Here is a 21,492-nt window from a genome sequence, read left to right as displayed (position 1 = left end):
TTATCCCAGATGAAAGTTTTTATCAAATAGGATCACAGCCCAGCGTTCCTTCATTTGTGCCCATGCTGACAACTGCCCCCTATCCCAGGGACCCCCGGCTCTGCGGCAGGAGTCATAGGCGGCATATGCTTCTTCACCTGTAAAAATCAGGGCTGAACTACACAAGCCTTAGTGTCTTTTTCAGCTCTAAAATTCTGATTCTATGATACAAAATCTGAATTTGAAACTTTGAACCACCACTGAGAACAAAACAGCAAATACGCTTATTCTGCTCCCTGGAATAGTTTAGGACAATTGAGGACAATGATTAGCAGTGCTATTTAAATGTATAAACCGTCTGCCTCTACACAGAGAGCAAATGTGAGCATTAGGTCGTAAAAGGACATTTCATCAAGAAAATATTAAAGGCGACAAAAACAGTAACAGGGAAAATGTCACTAGGATTTCAGACTTGCTATTGTGGACTGTACAACTCGGCTATTTTAGAGGCACCAAGCAGAGTAACCAATAAACACCCTCAAATGACAGTGTGCTGATAAGACTGAGATTATCTGGCTGCAATCTGTCCAAGTTATCTGAGGAATAGCTATGGGGAAAGACTGCTCTCCTGCCAAATAGTACAGTATTTCCAGTCCTAAAATTCTATATGGTGTTTGGGGGGGGGGGGGAAGGATACTAAAAAAATTCTAGAACTAAATAATCCCAGGGTATAGCTGTATCTTCTAAATCCCATGAACTAGTATTTGAGTTTTTATCAATGCATCAAACAATACATCTTATCTACAGATGCTTGCAAGAAGCATCTTGGAAGAAAAACTCTTTTAAACACTTAAAATTTGAAAAGAAAATGACTAAGCTTCTTAATTACTGACACTTGATAGAAGAAACGTTCACATGTTGAGGTGTGGGGAAGACATTCTGGCTTATATACGAGTTAACTTGAATTTTATACTTAGTGGAACAGCCTGTTTGTGGCTGTTCAATCACACATACATTGTACGTCTGCTTTAATTATTACAGAAAAGGGCACAGTGACCAGAAGTCAAGAATGTCCACGCTAAAAATACAGATGAAATGCCTGTCTCCCTGGGCCACCAATGCTGGTCCTCCTTGAATGGTGAGACTCCCTTCCCAGGTGCCAAGGCCACACTGACTCGCTGTGTACATGCTGGTCTGTATCCCTGACATGTTCGATGTTCTTTGTTCTGACAAGATATAAAACTGTGCTGAAAACCATGCTTCTCTGGAACAGTTCCTCAGAGTTATCTGAGAGGCTGTCTTCTGGGCTACAGTCCTCAGTTTGGCTCAAATAAAACTCTTTTCTATCAAACAAAATTCTTTTCCCATTACAGATCATTTATTTTCGTTGACACTCTCGAGTCAACATTCTGTTTCTCTGGTTAAATAAAGCTTCTAAAACATGCTACCAGCATTCTGAAAAGGAACTATTTTTCTAATTGTGAGTATGCAGGAGAAATTTAACAGATTACAAATAAATATAAAATTAGAAAAATCACCTTTGAAATACTATATAAACGAAACAGAAATTTACTTTTAATAAGAGAAAAACAGAAAATTTGTTTTCAGAAGTTGCAGAAGTTCAGAACACTAACAATCCTAGCCGCTTCACCAAAAGAGTAAACGCGGCAGTACAGAAATCAAGTTTAAAATGTATTACTTTTCTAAAAGAAAAACTATTTATCTTTCACAATTTGCTATCAACGAGTTGAAAGATTTGTTATTTTTTTTCCAACTATGAGATGTTTACCAGATAAAACGTCTTCAGCTTTATGCGAACAAACTTAAGAGATATGGCAAGATTTTCTGCAAAGCTCAAAAAGACTTACGGGTTTACCTTAAAACTCTGAGTCCAACAAAAAACTGATAATGGCTTTAGGAAGATTTGTAAGAAATGCTTATTACATCAAGGATTCCATATCACACATCAGCCAAATCCTTTCAACTCCAGCTAGCTGGGTGCGCTCTCCCTTCTTTCTTTCTTTCTTCCTTCCTTTCCTTTTATTGATTGATTGATTGATTGCGGTACGCGGGCCTCTCACTGCCGTGGCCTCTCCCGTTGCGGAGCACAGGCTCCGGACGCACAGGCTCAGCGGCCATGGCTCACGGGCCCAGCCGCTCCGCGGCACGTGGGATCCTCCCGGACCGGGGCACGAACCCGTGTCCCCTGCATCGGCAGGTGGATTCTCAACCACTGCACCACCAGGGAAGCCCAACTCTCCCTTCTTTAAATGCAGTGGTCAGTATGTGTTTACCAGATTCCCTGAGACACAAAGGGCAGGAGAGGCTTTTCTGCTGAGGGGGAGGCCTGCAGATGTGGGCCAGGTGATACATCTGCCATGTGTACTCGGCCTCCGGCCTCCCGCCCAGCTTTCTCCCAGCCCACGTGGTGCGGGGAGCCCTGGTCTACAGCCAACTCTCCAGGCAGCCCACTTCCTCAGCCCGAAACACCTCCAAACACACTTTCCTGTGCACAGCAGGCCCGTCCTGAGCAGCAGCCTGACCACCCGCTGCCGCTTGCTGACCGAGCTCGGGGCCAGGAGCCTCCGCAGACACAGGCCGGCTGGAGTCCTGTCAAGCACAGCACACACAAGGGTCGGTGCCTGGGATGCGGCGGGTGCAGCAAGGCAGCTATCAACCTCCAGGAATGAGACTGTGCCCACAGATAAGAATGTTCTTTTTGATCTGATGTTTCTATACATACATTTAAAGTTCCTACGGGGCACTTCCTCAATTTAAAGGGGATCGTTTAATCCAAATTAAACCAAGGAAGGCGTATTTAACAGGCCGCATAACCTCACTCCACTTCTTAGGGCTGCGGGCCGAGTTCTGAACTGTATTCCAGCATCGTTCAGAACAAAAGCTGAAAGGAAGAGACGTATTTTAAAAGCAAGACTACAGGTGTGAACCTTGAAGAAGCACTTCTCAACTAACATCGGCTATATAAGCAAGAACCATACATCGTAACAAGCTGGTTAGGTGAATAACCAAAACCAAATTATTTATGCTTTTATTTAAGTATGACCCTTTTCTGCAGTTATACACAGATTTAAGTAGAGAACACCTACTTAGACTGTATGAGCAACAGAATTATTACAAAAATGACAACAGGAGACATAAAATATCTGTACCCCTGAATATTCTGAAATTACCAGGCAATGCTAGCAATTCAAGGTGTGCGGAGCATTTACTGTCAGAGCTGTTTTCTCTTAAGGCTGGAGGTGCATCTCCCCGCAGACAGACAGTGAGCCAAGCAGAAAAGACCCAGCGCTGGGACGTCACTCGGAGAGGTCCTCCTGACAGAAGCCCTGCTGCCCTGTCTGACCTGACACAGACAGACGCTGCCACCAGATGACCAGAACCGAGCACAAAACGAGGCAAGTCTCACTCCTCCGCCCACACCCAACAGCTGGGGAAGCACTGACAGGACCTGCGAATGAACGCTGTGCTATTTGAACAGTAAATCAAATGCTCAAGTGCTACTTTACTGACTTTCAAAAAACTGTTTAAATTACTAGTATTAATTTCTAGTCCTCATTTTAATTTGGAAGCTAAATTTGTCTTTTCAAATTAGATTAAAAAAAAATTTACAATCACGTAAAATCCTGTTAAGCCATCAGGTAATTAAAACTGCTTATGTAAACTTATACTATGTACAAACAACAGCGACAATTTCGAACAGGGTGCACTATGAATCTAATTCATGGCACACTGAGTATCACCTAGATTTCTTCTCTTTCTGAGAAAAAGGACAAAAGGGAAAGGAAAACCAGACCACCACTTTGCTGGAGAGAAGATTTTTGCTATTACAGTCATTAAACTGGTACTTTTCTTCTATTCCTCTCTCCTGAACCCACTTTCTTCTGTATATCCTTTATGGCTTACGAATCTCAAAGTAAGTGAATAAAATCCCACTCTGAGTATTTAGAAGCACTGCCTCTTCTAAAGCCAACGGAAGCAACAGAGAGCAGGTAGAGAGCACAATTCACATGGGGAGGACTCAGTCCCAGGGACGGGAAGGTGGAGACCAAACCAGGGTCGCCGACCTGTACTTGCAGGAGCTGTGCCTTTTCTTCTTTTTAAATCAACGTCTATCATTCTGGGTTCACGCTGGTATAATAAACATTCAGGAGAGAAACTATTTTTTAAATCTCCAAAAAATAAACTTTATAAAAGAAACTTTCTAATGTACAACCTCATGATAACAACTTTAAAATAAAAAATTATAAATTTTATTAGATATAAAATATATGTATAAACATTTACTGCCTTTTTAAACATAGAAACATTTTTGTAGTTACGCAGAAGATCTGACGAATCTGCTGCCAACTTCCTAATGGAGGCTTGCAACCTAATCTGGTGCCCAGGAGCTACCTGATGCCTAATTGTGGAAATACTAGAATTATATATATTAACCCCACTGATTATCTACATAAAGGTCACATCTGTATTTTTTAAATATCAAGAAAAAATATAGTTTAGTTATACTAAATTCATGAAACTGTACAAAAATTTAAAATGTCATTTATGCATGTATTTGATGAGCTTGAATTGAAAATATAGCCTTTTTATATTGTAAGACCACTGGATAAACAAACATTTTTATTTCAGCAAGTAATTAATAATCTGCTCTGTTTGAAATAATTAAAAGAGTACATAATTAGCCTCTATTCTTAATATTTTTCCTCTATAATAGATCCGTACTGTGATGGTTCAGAATAAACCTTTCAGGTGTGACATATCATCTCTAAGTTTTCAAAGAGAAACTGAGCCACATATAAATGTATTTCCTTCTGTTGTGTGACTGTTTGAAAGAATCTATGGCTTCTATTCTAAATGCGCCATTTGCCTCTGTTCTAATATGTCCTCTGGAAGTCCTAGTGGTGCAGACAGCAGAAAGTAGAGATAACTGCTCTAGATGCTTCTCCCTGGAGTTACCACATATAGTCAGCATATATTTTAAATGAGTTTAGAGTTAAACTCATTTTCAGAACAAAGGAAAAAACACACCTTTGAAGGCTACCTTTAAAAATCCTGTTTGAGGGTTAAACCAAAGGCTTTTCCTGACAGGAAACCTGAAGATTTAGTCTAATTTTGGCCCTATTTCACAGAAATTTTAAGAGACAAATGACACTCCTTAGAAGGCGGTAAAAGTTTTGGAAGAGAAGCTGTACAGCTGACTAGCTCAGGCTGGAAGAAAACAGACCCTTCCATAGGTGTTTATGCTTTCAAGATGAATTTTTTTTTTAAATGTTGATCTTTATTCTTGTTTCTTTTCCTCATATTTGTCTCCCCTTAGGAAAACCGAAAGATCACATTTGGGCTACAGAGGCAGGCCATGGAAGAGGAGTGAGGAATTCGCGGATACCTGGCAGGGTGTGCTGAGGCATAACGGTCATCTCCTGTCTGTGTCCTGGTGGGCACCATCTAGGGGCACCATCTACCAGGTTTGTATGCATTATTATTATAAAAGCTGGAATCCAGAGAAGGCTCTAATGCAGTGTTTATAAAAATATCAACCCTATGACCTACCTCTGCTGACCAATGAATGCTTCATATACAGAAGAATGTAATCTGGACAAATGTGGCTTTTTTATGTAGGACTGCTGTCTCTGAAAATCTATCACCATCTTGGCTCGTGAACTTTTCTTGAAGACCACAAGACTAAATACAATTAACATTTTAACCCAAAGCACCATGTAAAGACTTAAAAACAAAAAACTTGTATGTTCATTAGGTTTCTTAAACTCATGCATAAAAACCAGCTTTACTTACAAAGACCCAAAGAAGTCTTTTCCTGTCTGAAATATTCACAGTCTATCTTTTAAAAATTGTATTTCACTTCAAAAGACTGGGTTAATCGATCAGTTACAAGCATTTCTCTGGTGTTAAAAGTCCAAGTACAGGTGTTACAAATAGAAGAACTTACAGTTCATTCCTTAGATTTAGAATGCAAAGAGCTTTCATTCCAAAAACAGGTTCTAGAGAAGCCCTGAATGAAAGCAAGGCAGCTTCACAAAAAGGTACTGCCACCACCGTGCCATTGGCTCACCACGTTCAGAAGCACACTTGATGAAATATTAGCTTCAACCACAGAACGCAGAGAGGTCTGGGGAACCACCGTGCAGGACACAGAGGAGCTGGGCTGTCTGTCACCTGGCTTCTCTGAGGCAGCTTTCTCACGTGCAAAACAGATCCAAGTCATGTACCAAACCAGACAACTTCCCAGGTTTCTTCCAGACCCAAAAGGCTGTGATTAGGAGAGGATGGCCAACAGAAAGTCCAAACGATATTTAGGAGACTTGCCCTCATACTGACTTCATTTCTATTACACCTAACTTGGACGCTCATAAATATCAATTAGGAGTCTATCGGGAACAATCGGGTATAGATTACATGAAAGAAAAATTGTACCTATTCCCAGCAAACTTATAATTAAGGCCAATATCTTACATAAACACACCCATACAGGCACATGCCTATGCTATATAATTACATTACCTGTATACGGGTAGGCAGGTGCACAGTAAAGAGCTAACGTGTCCAGTGACATATACACACTCTGATGACAACAACCAGGAAGGCATCTAGGTGCCAACTGGCCAAAGTGGACGCTATGTCACTAACGGCTAATTCTTCTAGGGAACAGAAGTTCTGTCTCCATCTGTGTCACTTCTCGTATCATCTGCCTTTGCACTGGCTATCGATTAAAAAGCCACATTAAGTACATAGTATCCGTGTACTTAAAAAGATACTGGACGTATTAAACTGCTCTTGAATTTGACAATTACCGGAATACTTGATATTAAGAACCCATACTTCAGGTAATGACAATAGTGTTTTAGTTACAGTTTCCACAAAGCATCTTTACCGTTGAAAATTACATACTGAAATAATCATGGATGAGATGATGTGACCCGCTTCAAAAATACTTCAGGCTGAGGGAGGCAGTGCAGCTGAAACGCGACCGGCTGTGAGGGGACAACTGCCGAAGCCGGGCAGGCACTCGGGGGGCTGTGGCAGCACCCTTGGTGCTCTCAGGTATGTTTGGAATTCTCCAAAATAAAATAGTAAGAACTCCCGGTGGTGAGCTCAAAAGAACACACCAACTTTCCAATTAAAAGGCACTTTCTCTGTTAGGACCATCTCTACTGTTCATATTAGTCGTGTTTGCTGACAACATGTGGGCACGCTCAGGATGTTCCTCTGAATGTCAAGGGCGATTACATCCTAACCTATAAACATCTGACCAATGAATTTAGGAAAGTTACATTGTATTGTCAGGAGATCTGTAGAGTAAGTTCAAAGAGTCATAAACTGTTATTTTCATTTCCTAATTTTAAAGACCAACTTATGAGAAGAACTTTAGGTAAACCTCATCACTAACAAAAGGATCCATGGAATGCACATTCCTCCGAGTACTTCATAAGCAAGCGGCAACTTCTACAACAGGCTTGGTGGGAGAGAGTAAAAAGGCAGGTCTCCCGTTACACAGAAGCTAGTGTCTTTTTCTTTCCAGATATGCTGATCTTCAGCAGTTTTGGATAAATACATATAGCAATACATAACACCAAGATGACAGGGCAGGAATCCATTAGGTAAGGGTGTGTCTCTATTTATCTTCAAGAAAGATTCAGCCCTTTAGTAATGGAATATCGGTTATCAGATCTTTCAGGTATGTGTGCGACAATAAGGTATATGAATTTTCCTGGCACTTCTCCTGTTTCAAATGGTCTAATGCTGTCTTCATAAATGACACATGCTTTCCAGAAATTCAAATATTTTCATAACTAAATCATACAGTTGGATTGTTTCTTATAAGCCTGAGTAGGGAAAACGTTTGTCAGACCGTGATCCTGTTTGTATCACTGTATTTAACCAGCCTCTTCACTGGAGAGGGGAAGGGTGGCACTTACTGAGCACCTACTGGGTCTCTGGACTACTTCTCCGTGGCTCTTTCCCTGGAAAACTCACATCCCTCATTTAGGTTCAGTGGGAACAACATCTCTAGGAAACTTCCTTGGGCCTCCCGCTGACGAGCCTGAGGCAGAGTTCTGCACTCCCCACTTCGCAGTACCTTTCACAAGTACGTTTACGTAATAAACAACACGTGATTTGTTTAAAGACACAGGTCTCTCTCACGAGACTACGAGCTCCAAGAGGCCAGAGACCATGTGGGTCTTGCTCATCACGGCTCTTTAGTCCCAAGAGCACATCCACCACACTGATTACCAACCCCGGCTGCACCACAGTCTCCTGGGAGCTTTAAAAACTACTGCTGCGTGGACTCCACTGCTAGAGAGTCTAATATAATGGTCAGGAATGGGGAGGAGGCTCAGAAGTGACAGTCTTTAAAAAAAACCCAGGGGGTTGTGACGGCAGCCACGTCGAGAGTCCTGCCCAACAGAGCAGACTCAGTACACGAGAACCTGAGGACCTCTAAAAACCCGCCAACGACCTCAGACTGCGTATGTTGTTTGATGTCATTTTCACTTGCTAAAACTATAAAATAATTAATGACATACTAGAAATTTAGATATGGCATTAGTAAAGAGATATTTGGGTTTTCCTAAACATCAAGAATAGAAAAGAACAGACTCACAGCTGGAAAATACTCAACTCCAAGCCACCTAATTCACGACAAAACGGAACTATACATAATCATGGCCTCTCTGCGGCACCTCCTTCTGTGCCAGGACTGCTCTCATGTTACTCCACTTTCTCCTCCGGAAACCTGGTAAGCATCGCTGCGCCTTACTTATATAATCTATTTGGTGTCTCAGGCCACTGAAACTGCATTTGCCAAGGTCATCAACAGCCTCGGCACAAAATCTAAAGGACACCCCTTTATCGGACTCTTCACCTTAAAACCCCTGCTGACCCTCCTTTCCCTCCCGGCTCCCTGGCCACCCTCCCTCATCTCCTCTGCAGGTTTCTCCTCCACCAGCCCTGTAAAGAGCACTCCCTAGGACTCTGTCCTACATTCCTCCATTTTCTTCCTTTTTCTCCTCCTTGGGTGAGTATGTCAACTCCCAGGGACCATCTACGTACAGACCACATCCAAACCTCTCGCTCTTTAAATTCAGTTACCTACTGGACGCCTCCACTTGTACGTCAGACAGCCGCACACCAACCGGTCCAAAGAAAAGGGAAGACCGTCTTCTCCTCCTCGCCCCAACCCCACGGCGCACCACCCCAACCAGCTGCCAAGGTCAGACCTCTGGGAATCACCGAGCCCCTCCTACTCCCCCTTCGATCACCAAGTCCTGTCAATCCCAGGTTCCGGACAGCTCTTGAATCCCCTCCTCCTCCACACCCGCGGCCTCCGTGCCGGCGAGATGCCTGAACCACCACAGCAGCCTCCTAACCGGCTCCACTGTCCCGGTCTCATCGGGTCTTTCCCAGGCTTCAAACCCCTGGACGAAGTCCATCCAGGCCCGGGGCCTCCTCACCCGGCCTCAAGTCCTGCCCCTGTGATGGCAGTGCCCCAGCTGTGACCCTTCCTCCACGCTCCTCCAGCACAGGGCCTGTGCTGGAGGCGGCCCGGCAGGGATTCCTCATCCTCTAGATTCTCTGCTAACACAGAGTCCTGTCTGAGACACGTCCCCAAACCCGCCATCTACCAATCACAACCTGGTACTTGGTTAGTTGAGCTCCATGAGGGCTGGGACTGCGTCCGTGCACCCGGACTTGGCGTCATGCCTGGTGCGCAGCAGGGCTCAACATGCACTTGATGGAACAGCGAGTGTACTGTTCCTGTTGATCGAGACTAGTATCATTTCTACAATATCACGTCGCTTCCACAAGAGGTAACTGTTCCGTAAGCCAAACCTTTGCCAACCCTGCCAGTTAACCATGAGACAGGCATGCTGAGAGGGCTTTCTCCCTCCCCTGCTCTCTTACTCGCCCAGGGAGGATGGTAACCGGGGTGGGGGGCAGGTATAGTTACAAAGAGAACGACTCATCCCTCAATCAAGAGCGTTCCCAGAGCGCGTCACGTGACGAGGGGGAGGGCACGTGCAGGGAGAAAGGGCCTTGCCTTGGAGGTCCCGCGCGCAGCCCTCCTGGCAGCTGTACATGAGCTGGAGGATCCATTGGTGCTGGGCTCCGATGCACTGCCACGCAGGGTCGCCTGGCGCGTGGAGGTCAGACAGGTACCTGAAACGGCAAGGCCAAGGCTGACCCAGCCAGCTTCTGCTGCACAGCCATAATGAGGACAAGAGGAAAGCTAGCATATCTTAAAGTCATCACGTTTAAGAAAACCTAAAATTTTGTCAATTAGTAAAGCATTTGTCAATACTAGTCTTTAATATTCAGTTCTAAATGAAATATATTCAGATTTCTTTTCATGCAATTAACAAACAATAAACCTACATTTTAAGAAGTTTGGACTTTATAAAACTACAACCAAGGAGACAAAGACAACTTGCAATGTCCCTTATAACGCCCAGTGAGAGTGTATCTTTGCGGTTACATTTTGTTCACAGAGTGTTTCTACTTAGTTCTCAGTCACACAGAAAACAGGTGGGAACCCGCAGAGGCCTCAGCGTGAATATTTCTTCATTCCTTTCTGGTCTGAAATACGGCCACGAGGTGGCGGTGTGACCCTTTTTTCTGTAGGATCCAAACAGGGCAACGGAAACTTAAGATCACTTTATTACACAAAGAGATTTGGTGACAGCAAGCACTGACTCTAAGTCTAAACTCTAACTCATGAGAAGATATTTCTCTAGAAAATACAGTATAGATGGGCATTTTTCTTAGTTTTAAAACAGTTCTTAAAATATTTAAAGTCTTCTTTCTCTGTAAAAATTCCAAACCCAGATAGACAACTGAAATAGAGTTCAGTTGAAAAATTTCTGCCAAATATTATTCAAAACTCGGCCCTCATGAAATATATAAACATAACAAGTTAAATCCAATTAAATCAACCTCAAAAGCTGGACTTAATGTCTTAAAATAACTCTTTAACCCTAAGCTGTCTGTAGTCTTGGGGTTAAAAGTTTTGTTCAAGAATAGATTTTAGGGCTTCCCTGGTGGTGCAGTGGTTCAGAGTTCCCTTGCCGATGCAGGGGACGCGGGTTCGTGCCCCGGTCCGGGAGGATCCCACGTGCCAGGGAGCGGCTGGGCCCGTGAGCCTTGGCCGCTGAGCCTGTGCCCCGCAACGGGAGAGGCTACAACAGTGAGAGGGCTGCGTACCGCAAAAAAAAAAAAAAAAAAAAAAAAAAAAAAAAAAAAAAAAAAAAAAAGAATAGATTTTAATTAATGGTGACAAGCTGTGACCTCTAAACACGCAGGGACACACCTGGGCCTCTCTCCCCAGCTTCTGCAGTACTGAGTATTTCCTTACTCAGTCTTCTCAATTAGCAGCTAATTAGAGGAGAAACAAGTTAGTGACAAAACACTGAGAAGAAACCTGACATCACATTCGGGAATGACCCACCTCCCCTGACCTCCACGGGCTAACGGGGAAGAATGGTTTCCCAGGAGAGCAGGGTGTCCCGTGCGGGCTCCTCTCCTACCCGAGCCATGACCCTTTATTTATAGGGGCCAGGAGGCAGTCTGCGCTGAGAGTCTGGCAAATCAATTAACAGCATCCCCGGGAGGATCTAACAGGTGACATTCAGCAAAGCCTTCAAAACCCAATCTAAGTCTTCCCCCCATAGGCTTTCCTCTTCTATCCTCTGGAGTGTAAATATGACAAATAGTACATTGTGTCATTTCTTTCCCCAAAATGTGCGCTTCCACCTTTCCTGCAACGTGGGGAGAGACTGTCTGTCGGAGGTGTCCTCAAACAGGTTTGTTTTGCCCAGAGACTCCTCCTGCACCTCTTCCTGATGCTAGCACTCAACAGCAACTTCAGATGGGCAGCAGAGGTAAATACAGGCACCGTCCCTATCAAGGGCGGAGGGCGGCTTCCCTCCCTCTCTGTGCACATCACCAGCAGCACACAGAGGGCTGTCACAGGGCTGCCTCTCGAGCAGCACAGCAAGATCAACATGCCTTTCTGCTCAGCATCTTCTCAGATTATGCCTTTTCAGTATGCTGACTGGGTCCTCCCAATATTTAATAATAATCCTCTTTGCTAATGGGTATTACATAAAAGAGTTTTATAAAGAGATAAATTTGTTGTCTCAGAAATTCTGCAGTGTCTCAGTTCAAAAGCACACCTTGTGCTAGGCTTTTCCTTGGTTAAATGACTTAATCCAATGAGCTGCTTCTTTTCTTTTAGTATGTAGTTTCATTTCAAAGATCTTGGCTTAGCATATGATACAGGTTATTGCTATTTCTTTTAAATATGTGTTATCCAACAACACTTTTTAAAAAGACTTTTTTAGAGGGCAGAAGGTAAGGAATGTTAATTATGATGAGCATAGGCTCAAAATTTTAAAATTTAAGAATTAAAGCCTTTAGCCATACTCGAACATGATTTTTAACAATTACCAAGGACAGAATCACACTGGCGTGGAAGAAGTATGTGGTACTTTGCTTGCTGCTTGAGCTACTAGCCTCACTAGAGTAAGGAGAGTGAAAAGCATCAGGATGTCTTTAGGGAGACTCGGCAGTGAACAACAGCACGACAGCACAGGCGTAAGCTGACTCGCGCGTTCCCTGCGCAGTTGGTTACGTGAGAGCTAAGAGATGGAGTTTGGCTGATGATAGAGTTGCGAGTCTCCACCCCCACTTGCTGCTCAAAGGACTGCGCACCATAGTTTCCAAAGTTCAACAGATATTTGGCCTGGTTGTGATGTTATTTTTCCTATTCATTAATAATGAAACCCTTAATTTAAGAAGGATGATAAAATTGCTCAGTATCTTCTCAAAATATCAAAAATAAAATCAGGATTAAAAAATAAGTAAATGACTTGACATTCTCAGTGACGTTCTTTTCCCTTTAAAATGACAGGGAATAAAACGTTAAATAGGCCATTTAAAAGAATCTTTTTTTAATACCCACCATCTTTTAAATGGTATCCAGTAGGTTAACCAGTCACAGGAACTGTACGTGAGTAATCTACATAAATGGTAATTCACTACAATAAGAAATCCTGCACTCAAGAAGGTTTAACATATTACTATCAGCAAATGAAAAAGAATAAACGTAAACAGGTAATTAGACACAAAGCCCGATTAGTGAAGCAACACGGCAGAACACAGACAAGATGCTAACCAGCTATGTTTCCTACGTGAGAGATTAACCTTCCTGGAACTCTGTTACTTTACATGTTAAGAAATAAAAAAGTGGTTGGATAACTAACGTGCAGTTTACTCACAGCATTAGATTTCTATGATTCTACAGGCCAGAAAAATCTCCCAAATGCACTCTTTCCTCTGGGGGCACTTAGAGAAAAGCAAAGACAGGCTGTGAAGCCAGACAGACCAGGAGGCCTGTGGCGGTGCGTGCTGAGCAGCGACCGCTCTGAGTCCCAGGTCCTCACCTGCGCGCCAGGTGTGATGCAGACGCCACATGCCGGCGCAGGCTTGTTTGTGGGGGGGTGGCAGTCAGCAGTTCCAGCGCCCCTGCGCCTGCTGAAGCCCCTCCCTCTCGGGCAACATGGTTCCCTCTATGCTGTGGTGTCCGTGGCTTTTGCTGTTACTGCTGTCTTTTTCACGTAAGCCCTTCCCACTTCCTTTTCAAGACTGAAAGCTTTCAGAATTTTCTCTACTGCTGAGCACTGACCACTCTCGGGGTACCAGAGACTCTTCTGCCTGTGGGAGAGTGCCACCCTCTAAGCCAGTCAGAGAGCCCCCCGCAACCCCGGGCTGGGGAAGATGCTGTGGACGGGAGGAGAGGTGCAATGAGGTTACTTTTCCTTTCTCCAAACCGGCAGGATTTCCTTGCCTTTAAAGAGTGAGTGCTCCCAAATTTTTGAGTACACAGAAGAATTCTGGTGTCCTACACGAGGTACCCCTAAATTTCTGCTACTTGTCTTCCCTTTTACCATTTCATCAATCTCCCAATTTCCCCCAATCAGCGTTAAGAGTTACATGGGGTATGCAGCACTATCCAGACACATGTGATTTGTCAAAATTCTTGCAGAAGGTTTACCTTATATAACGTTTTTGGTCATGTAAGGTCGATGGTGTCTCCAGCAACTTATCCAGAAGTAATTCTCTTAAAGCTTCAATCCGTGTTTCTACTTCAGCATAGTCTGTTTAAAAAGGAAAGAATTAGACGGACTTACAGAATGAAAATATAAAATCCAATTACGGAAAGCAGAACAGTGGCTGCCTTGGGGTAGAGGGGCGACTGAGAAGAGGCAAGAGGGAAATTTCCGGAGTGATGAAAACGTTCTCTCCAGGGTGTGGGTTCCATGGGCGTGTGTATTTGTCAAACTCACTGAGCTGCAACATGTAAGCCTGTGCATATCACTGCATGTAAATGTACCACAATAAAAATAAAATTATTTACAAATTTAATCAAGTCCTGTGATATTTCTCCCAGTTAATAAGGCATGACCATAAGGCATTTTAGGCTTTTCTTATTTTCTGTAACTCTAGCCTTAGAGATAATTTCAAAAGTTGTTTAGTTCACTTTAAAGTAGGGTTAGAATTCATAAATATATTGGTCTTTCTGAAGAGGGAAGATTAAAACGTAGATTTCCGTTTCTGTAAAATATCTATAATTGATTCTTTCCAGTAGAAAAGACTTTAAATAGCAACATGATTAACAAGCAGCAAAGAATGTCCAAGACTAACCTATCCTACAGTTTTCACTCCATCTTAGTAAGAAAAGCCATCGTGTTACTTCTGAAGTAACTGTCTTACACTTGAGAAAGGGCACCATATAAACAAAAACTAAAACGAATGTAACATTCTTTGTAGACTACATTCCACATTCTTCCTGTAAAAGCAAAGTAGAAAATCTAAAAGTAATAAACAAATCTTACATTTCTTGAAAACTTGCACCTCCGTTTTCCCAAAAAGTGACTTGGCCTTTTCATAATCATTAATAACCACATCATAATCACCCTTTAAAATAAAGAAACATTTTGGAGACTGTCAGTAAAGTTTAATGAAGACATTTGGTTAAGATAAAAAACATCTTAACAACTCTTTAAAATTTATGACATCTATGACCATAGGTACATAAATATGCACTCTACCTTTTGGATATTCCTTTCAATATTTAGAGGAAGGTTGAAAAGAAACTTAAATCGCTGGAGCACATTGAGTGCATTTCTAGTGGAATCTGCCTTGTCCTTACGACCTAAGACTTCTTGAAATAATGTGTCCGCAGTGTTACTTGCTCCTATTTTAAAAGGACAAAAAGAAACTTAGATAAAAACTAATTTTAATCAGAAAATGTGTCACTGGACAAAAATAAAATGTTAGACTGCTATTGCACTTAATATTAAAACTCAGTAGACTTTTCTAAAAGTCAGCTATATATTGGAGGGTTTTTTTTACAGTTTGCTAAAATACAATTTCCTTTTTGCCTGTGAAGTCTTGTCATATATGTATACCAATTAATGGTATCCAATTAAGAATAACCATACTTACCAGGCCCAAACAAATTGTCTAATGTGAATCTACATTTATTTTAGCTTCTTTCAAGTGTTATAGCATTATGGACCCTTAGGTTATTTCATTAGTTCAGACAACAGGTTAAAACCCACACATATACATGCGTGCACACACAAGTACACTAGTTAAAGTCTCTGGATTCAATATCTACATATTCATAGTAATAAAAAAAAAACGGAAAAAATCTTTCAGAGAAGTTGTTCAAAAGAAATATTTGAGACCTAATCCTACTTCTACATAAAATTATCTATTTATGTAGCAGGCACAAAAAATGATATAAGCAATATAAAATGTCAAACTTTAACATACCACTATTAATGAATATTTCTTAAATCAGCTTAATTTTTCTTTAAATGATACATAAACTGGACATTCTATATATATGTATTTTTTTTACCTTGAAGACCTCAAACTCTATGAATCACTGTAATGAAAGAGTTTCCTTATCTAAAACAAAATTTACCGTGTACTAAAATAGTTAAGCTTTTTCAACTTGTGAATTATTTTTAATTAGTCACAAGGCAAGGGAAGAAAAAGGATAAACTTTTTTTGGCTGTTTGACCACTGCTCATAAAAAGTTTCTACATTATCTGGTCTAGTGACTATACTTTAAGCAAAGATGAAAAAAACGACCTCAGTCTCGCTGGGTGGCTGGCATGCCGCATTCTCTGGTCCGCACTGTGGGTGGCCTGAGTGTGTTAAAAGTCATATTTGTAACATAATTGTTTTATCTAAATAATGTTTAAATTCTGTTGAAATTTTAAAGGCCTGGTATAAAAACTTTGTTTTGTCAGGACAGCTATTTTCACCACCCGCTATTTAACATAGAATACTGAATTTCTACTCTGAGAAAAAAAAATATATTCCCTTTTTGCCACCAAACCATATAATATAATGATGACTAAATGAATAATTGGAAATGTGATTAAGGTTAAAAGTATTTTTCTTGGAAGAAAATTAATATTAAGCATTTGTTTACCATTTAGAAAGAAACTTCACGAATTGAGGCTTCATGAACGAATTAGACAGATACGTGAATGGGGACTGAATATTTTTAAAGGTTGATTACTTATGTGTGCGCTGCGGATGTTAAATCCCCAAGCACTTTCTCTACAGTGAAGGAGTACAAAATATCAAAATTAGATTATTTTTTCATCTTAAAGACAATAAAAAAATACAAACTAATAATTTCAAACTCCCCTAAAAAGTAACAAGCACAGGTAGAAAATCTGCTTAAAATTAAATAAAATATAAATATTTAATACAGAAAAACTTATAGCAGAAATTATAAACTATAAAATTAAAATTTAATTTAGTTACACAGAAATGTATACATATAGAGAATTCTAATATATGTACAAATTTTAAGTCATGAAATTATGATTTTAATTTATAGATAATTTCTGTCCATAAATTATTCTGTTGCAAACTTTACTGCATTCACAATAAAATTTCGAGAGTTCATAGCTCTAATAACTGGATGATCATAGACAGTAAGAAAAGAAACGAAAGCAGGGAAACCGAGATTTGTGCAAGCAGATAAAAAGCAGCAGCAGCTCACCAGCCACACCTGAGGGTGGCTGAGAGGAGAAGGGCGCGCTGGCCCCACAAGCAGAGGCAGGGCCGCCCTGAAGGCCACCTGCGCCAGCCCACGAGCAGCCCTGGGCACGTGCAGGCTGAAGGCTGTCCCCTTCCCAACCGCAGGGACACTGCATCATGGTCTCGGGGATGGACGCCCCCCTGCACTGACAGCAATGACACTGGCCTCAGTCGGGCTGGCAGGGCAGTGATATTTTCCTCAGCATGAGACAGGGACATGCGGATGGACCCGGAGGGCTCCACACCATGTGCCGTCACAGGCAGACAGACCCTGAGTGGCTCCACTTACACGAGGAGCCTGAAAAGCCGAGCTCTCGTAAGCAGGCCGGGCTGGGGCCACGGGGAGAGGGATGCGCTCTGAGGATGTGATGCACAGCGTCGGAAACAGAGCTAACAATGCTGTACTGTAGCCTGAAAGTGGCTTCAGGAGGAAACCTCAAACATTCTCATCACAAACAAATGGAATTACGTGTGGCGACAGCGCTGGCGGGGGTGGGAGGGGGTGAACACGCGGCATCACAGACAGGTATCCAACCATCACACCGCGCACCTTAAACTTGCACAATGTCCCGTGTCAACTGTATCTCAACAGAGCTGGAGAATAAGATGCGAGACAAGTCACTGCAGCACAGCCCACTTACCAATCAAACTCATACCTGCCCTCAAAGATGGAAAATCACTGTAACTGTGCCAAGAACCCATCATCCACAAAAGCTGGTCATGTAATTCTGATGGCGCCTGGTCATTTCAAGCATGTTTATTAAAGTAAACGCGAAGCTCTCTCTGGCCCCTTTTCACGGCACTGGTACCCAGCACAGAGGACGGTACGGGTGATGTATAACCTGCGTCTCTGCTTGATGGGAGCTGGGGGGAGGGGGGGGATGGGAGCAGGGTTCCCCCTACGCACCCACGACACAACTTACCCCAGGAACGATAAAGCTGAATGAAATTTGAGGTAACTTTTCAACGTATACTTAAATTCATAGCAAAACCAGGACACAAGGAGACTGAACAACCTGCTGTGTGTCTTGTTTCTCTTAACAGACTCCAGAAAACGGCCAGACAGGCAGCCATCTGACGTTACAGGGCGACATTTACATGAACGAGGTCACTACCTGAGTCACCTAGTGCTTGTTCCCAGCCAGGCCTGACGCTGGGGTCCCACAAACCGCTCTCATGTCACCAGTGCACACTTCTACTGGTTTCTCTTCTGATCTCTATCCAGCTCCCTCCAGTGTATTCTCTGGACAGATGGCAGAATGTTTTTTTACAAGTTCACCATGTGACTTCCTTATGTAAAATCCTCCCACGGCTCACCAGTAGCCTCAGGATAAGGACAAATTCCACAACGCCGCATGGAGAGCTTGTCACGAGCAGACCCCTCGACCCAGCAGCCTCAGCCCTCACGTCTGCACCCCACGGTACTCGGTCCTGCTTCGTGGCCCACAGCCATCTCCCCTGAGGTCAGCGCCTTCCTCCTTGTGCGGCCTGCCCCACCCGGGATGCACCTGGGCCCACTTAGCGCCCACTGGCCAATGTCGGCCTGCCTGGCCTGTCCCCCTCCTCTCCTGAGGCTCGCAGCCCTCCCCCGTCCTCTCTCCATCCACTTTTCCATCAGGTGCCCCTTGTGGGGCTCCGGGACCCCTACCAGCAGAGCACTGTCACACCACAATTCAATTCCCTGCCTATCTGGCCCTACTTTGCACTGGATTATAAACTCTCAGAAGTAAAATGCAAGTTTCATCCTCCTGTCCCTGGAAGAGGAATAAGAGCGCTCAATAAACGCTTACAGGGCAAGTACCAGAAACCAGCCTCAGAACCAGTGCCCAGGACCCTGTCCCCTGAGGGAGGGACAGCACAGGGCCCACATGCAGGACCATGTCAGTGATCGGGCAGCTGAACCAAGCAGAGCAAGCAATCCTAATAATTGACGCGAAAACGACGCTTGTTCTGTGACTTAAAAAACTTTTGCTGAAACCTTAAAAACTTGCTCACTGTTGGTTATAGATCAACAAGAAAATGAGAAAACAGTAAAACTGATTGTTATTTAGTACACTATAATAAAAAACATTAGAAACACTGAAAATTCAAGTGTCTAACTTCTTTGTAAAAAATATCATCAAGATAGCGCACCTCTTCTTGTCGTCAAGTTTACAGCACGTGTCAAGCAACTTTTCTGTGCTCTGGCGAACAATCACGCTCGTCTCCACGTCTGTCTGCTCTGCTTCCAGCTTCACGGGTCAGCTCTGAGTGCTCCGTCAGCCTCACTCCCTCTGGGACAGCCTCACCCCCTCGTCACACCTTCCTGGCCGCGGTGGGGAAGTCCACCCTCACTGAGCTCCTCGGGGCTCCCGGTGGCAGTGTCCACACCCCACCACAGCCACTTCTACAACCCAAGTCGTGCTGGATTTGAATTCCACTCACACTGTCACTACTTTCCCTTTTCTGATGCACTTTCATCTCTGTGGGCCAACTCCCCCTTCTGAGCCTCCATGTCTGTGAAACGTCTGCACGCTTCTCTCTGGGAGACGAGGAGGCTGCACACGGGCACGCTCTGCTGTCTGAGCAGGACCTGGCAAACGTCTGCAGTGGGTCCCCCCAACTCTGCAGGAAGAGCAGCTGGGCATGTTACTGGTGAATGCTCAGTGGACCGCAGAGCTAGCAACCAGGTGTGTACTTGGTGCAGCGTGGCAAGAATACCGGTCACTGAGACCCACGCACCCCAAAGCAGCAAGGCCACCTGCAGCTTAGAGCACAGGCTCAGAGCCAGGTGCGTAGGCACAGATCCCGGCTCTGCCACTCACTGCTGATGTGACTTGAGGTAACGCGTTCAATCGTTCTGAGCCTCAGTTTTTCGTCCATAAAATGCAGGTTACAGCACAAGCCTCCCAGGGTTACTGCGGGGAGCATCTGAGGACTGAGGGAGCAAGCCCTGACGCCAGGGAGGGGCACAGATGTCTAGCTGTCCCAGCACCAGCGACACACACCCAGACTGCACGGTCCCTCCCCGCACCTGCCGGCCTAGCCCAGCCGCACCAGCCACACAGGGCTACTTCGACTTGAAGTCAAATTATTAAGATTTAATAAAAATTAAATTCCTCAGCAATACTAGTTAAGTGCTCAAGAGCTACATTTCCATCATGGCAGAAGTTCTGTTGGATGGCGCTGTTCCATGCTCTTGGAATAGTTAACAACACAGAGTGAGATATGTGGATCTGATAGAAATTAAGTCATCACTGGCTTGAAATCAAGAAGGAATTATTAAATACCAAGGCAAATATGAGAAACATGTATCAGTGAAAACAAAAAAGAATTTCAATGAAAGGCTTCAACATTGATAAATTCTGAACAAAAGGGACTGAATTTCTTAGTCAACATCACCCTTTAGAAACTTAAAGTGAAAAAGGTTGCCCAAGTTTAAAAAACTTTCATTTAAAATAACTCAGGGAAAATGCACATAAATTAGTATGTAATTATACACAAGATTAAAGCATTAATATAATCTAAGCAGACAAAGAGAATGGACTTGAGGACACGGGGAGGGGGAAGGGTAAGCTGGGACAAAGTGAGAGTGGCATGGACATATATACAGTACCAAACGTAGGGTGGATAGCTAGTGGGAAGCAGCCACATAGCACAGGGAGATCAGCTCAGTGCTTTGTGACCACCTAGAGGGGTGGGATAGGGAGGGTGGGAGGGAGGGTGATGCAAGAGAGAGGGGATATGGGGATATATGTGTACGTATAGCTGATTCACTTTGTTATACAGCAGAAACTAACACACCACTGTAAAGCAATTATACTCCAATAAAGATGTTAATAAATAAATAAAAGGAGAAATAGAAATTTGAAAAAAAGAAAAAAATATATAATCTAAGCAAACCAGACTACATTTGCACTCCTGCATAATTTGTTTTAGTTCCCCAGTTGTACAGCTCCTGAAGATCGGTGAATCGGTGACCTGGGCACACCGTCAGGGCAGGGGACCTGCTTGTTGGGCGGCAGCCACATCCCTCCCAGCTCCATACTCGATGCTGGACCCAGCGCGGCACTTGACACAACCCGTCTTACAAATGTTGGCCAAGCTGACCTAAACTAACACAACTTACCCTAAGATAGCAAACATCAACATCCAGTTGACATAAAAGTGTTTCTAGGAAAAATGGATTGTTACAAAGGAATATAATCTACAGGAAATTTTTATCCCAGAAAGTCCTGAGTCTCAAAGAAGTGACATTCACGTTAAGCCAACTTTACCCAAAAAAGAGCAAATTTCAGTAGAAAGTTAAAAGGACACATTTCTAGAAAAAGTTTGTGCTTATAAAGGAACAGAAGCAAAACCATTTCC

General features: G+C 43.3%; 1 protein-coding gene across 11 annotated transcripts in view; it reads right to left on the bottom strand.

The window, feature by feature from the left end:
- The window catches only part of EXOC2 (exocyst complex component 2), a 151,877-nt gene that overhangs the window by 74,398 nt on the left and 55,987 nt on the right, over nt 1–21,492 (bottom strand). For 7 of the 11 annotated variants that reach the window (XM_059078060.2, XM_067006858.1, XM_067006857.1 and 4 more), the window contains exons 8-11: nt 15,126–15,271; nt 14,910–14,991; nt 14,069–14,171; nt 10,058–10,176 (exon numbers count right to left, since the gene is read on the bottom strand). In XM_059078060.2, coding sequence (XP_058934043.1) covers nt 10,058–10,176; nt 14,069–14,171; nt 14,910–14,991; nt 15,126–15,271 — 450 coding nt within the window. The remainder of the gene's footprint in view (nt 1–10,057; nt 10,177–14,068; nt 14,172–14,909; nt 14,992–15,125; nt 15,272–21,492) is intronic. The other 4 variants (XM_067006863.1, XM_067006864.1, XM_067006862.1 and 1 more) reach the window with 1 other exon arrangement.

This window comes from Kogia breviceps, chromosome 10 (assembly GCF_026419965.1).
Source record: "Kogia breviceps isolate mKogBre1 chromosome 10, mKogBre1 haplotype 1, whole genome shotgun sequence".
Lineage (NCBI taxonomy): Eukaryota > Metazoa > Chordata > Mammalia > Artiodactyla > Physeteridae > Kogia > Kogia breviceps.
Note: the sequence above shows the minus strand (reverse complement) of the source record. Positions and strands in the feature narration are given on the sequence as shown.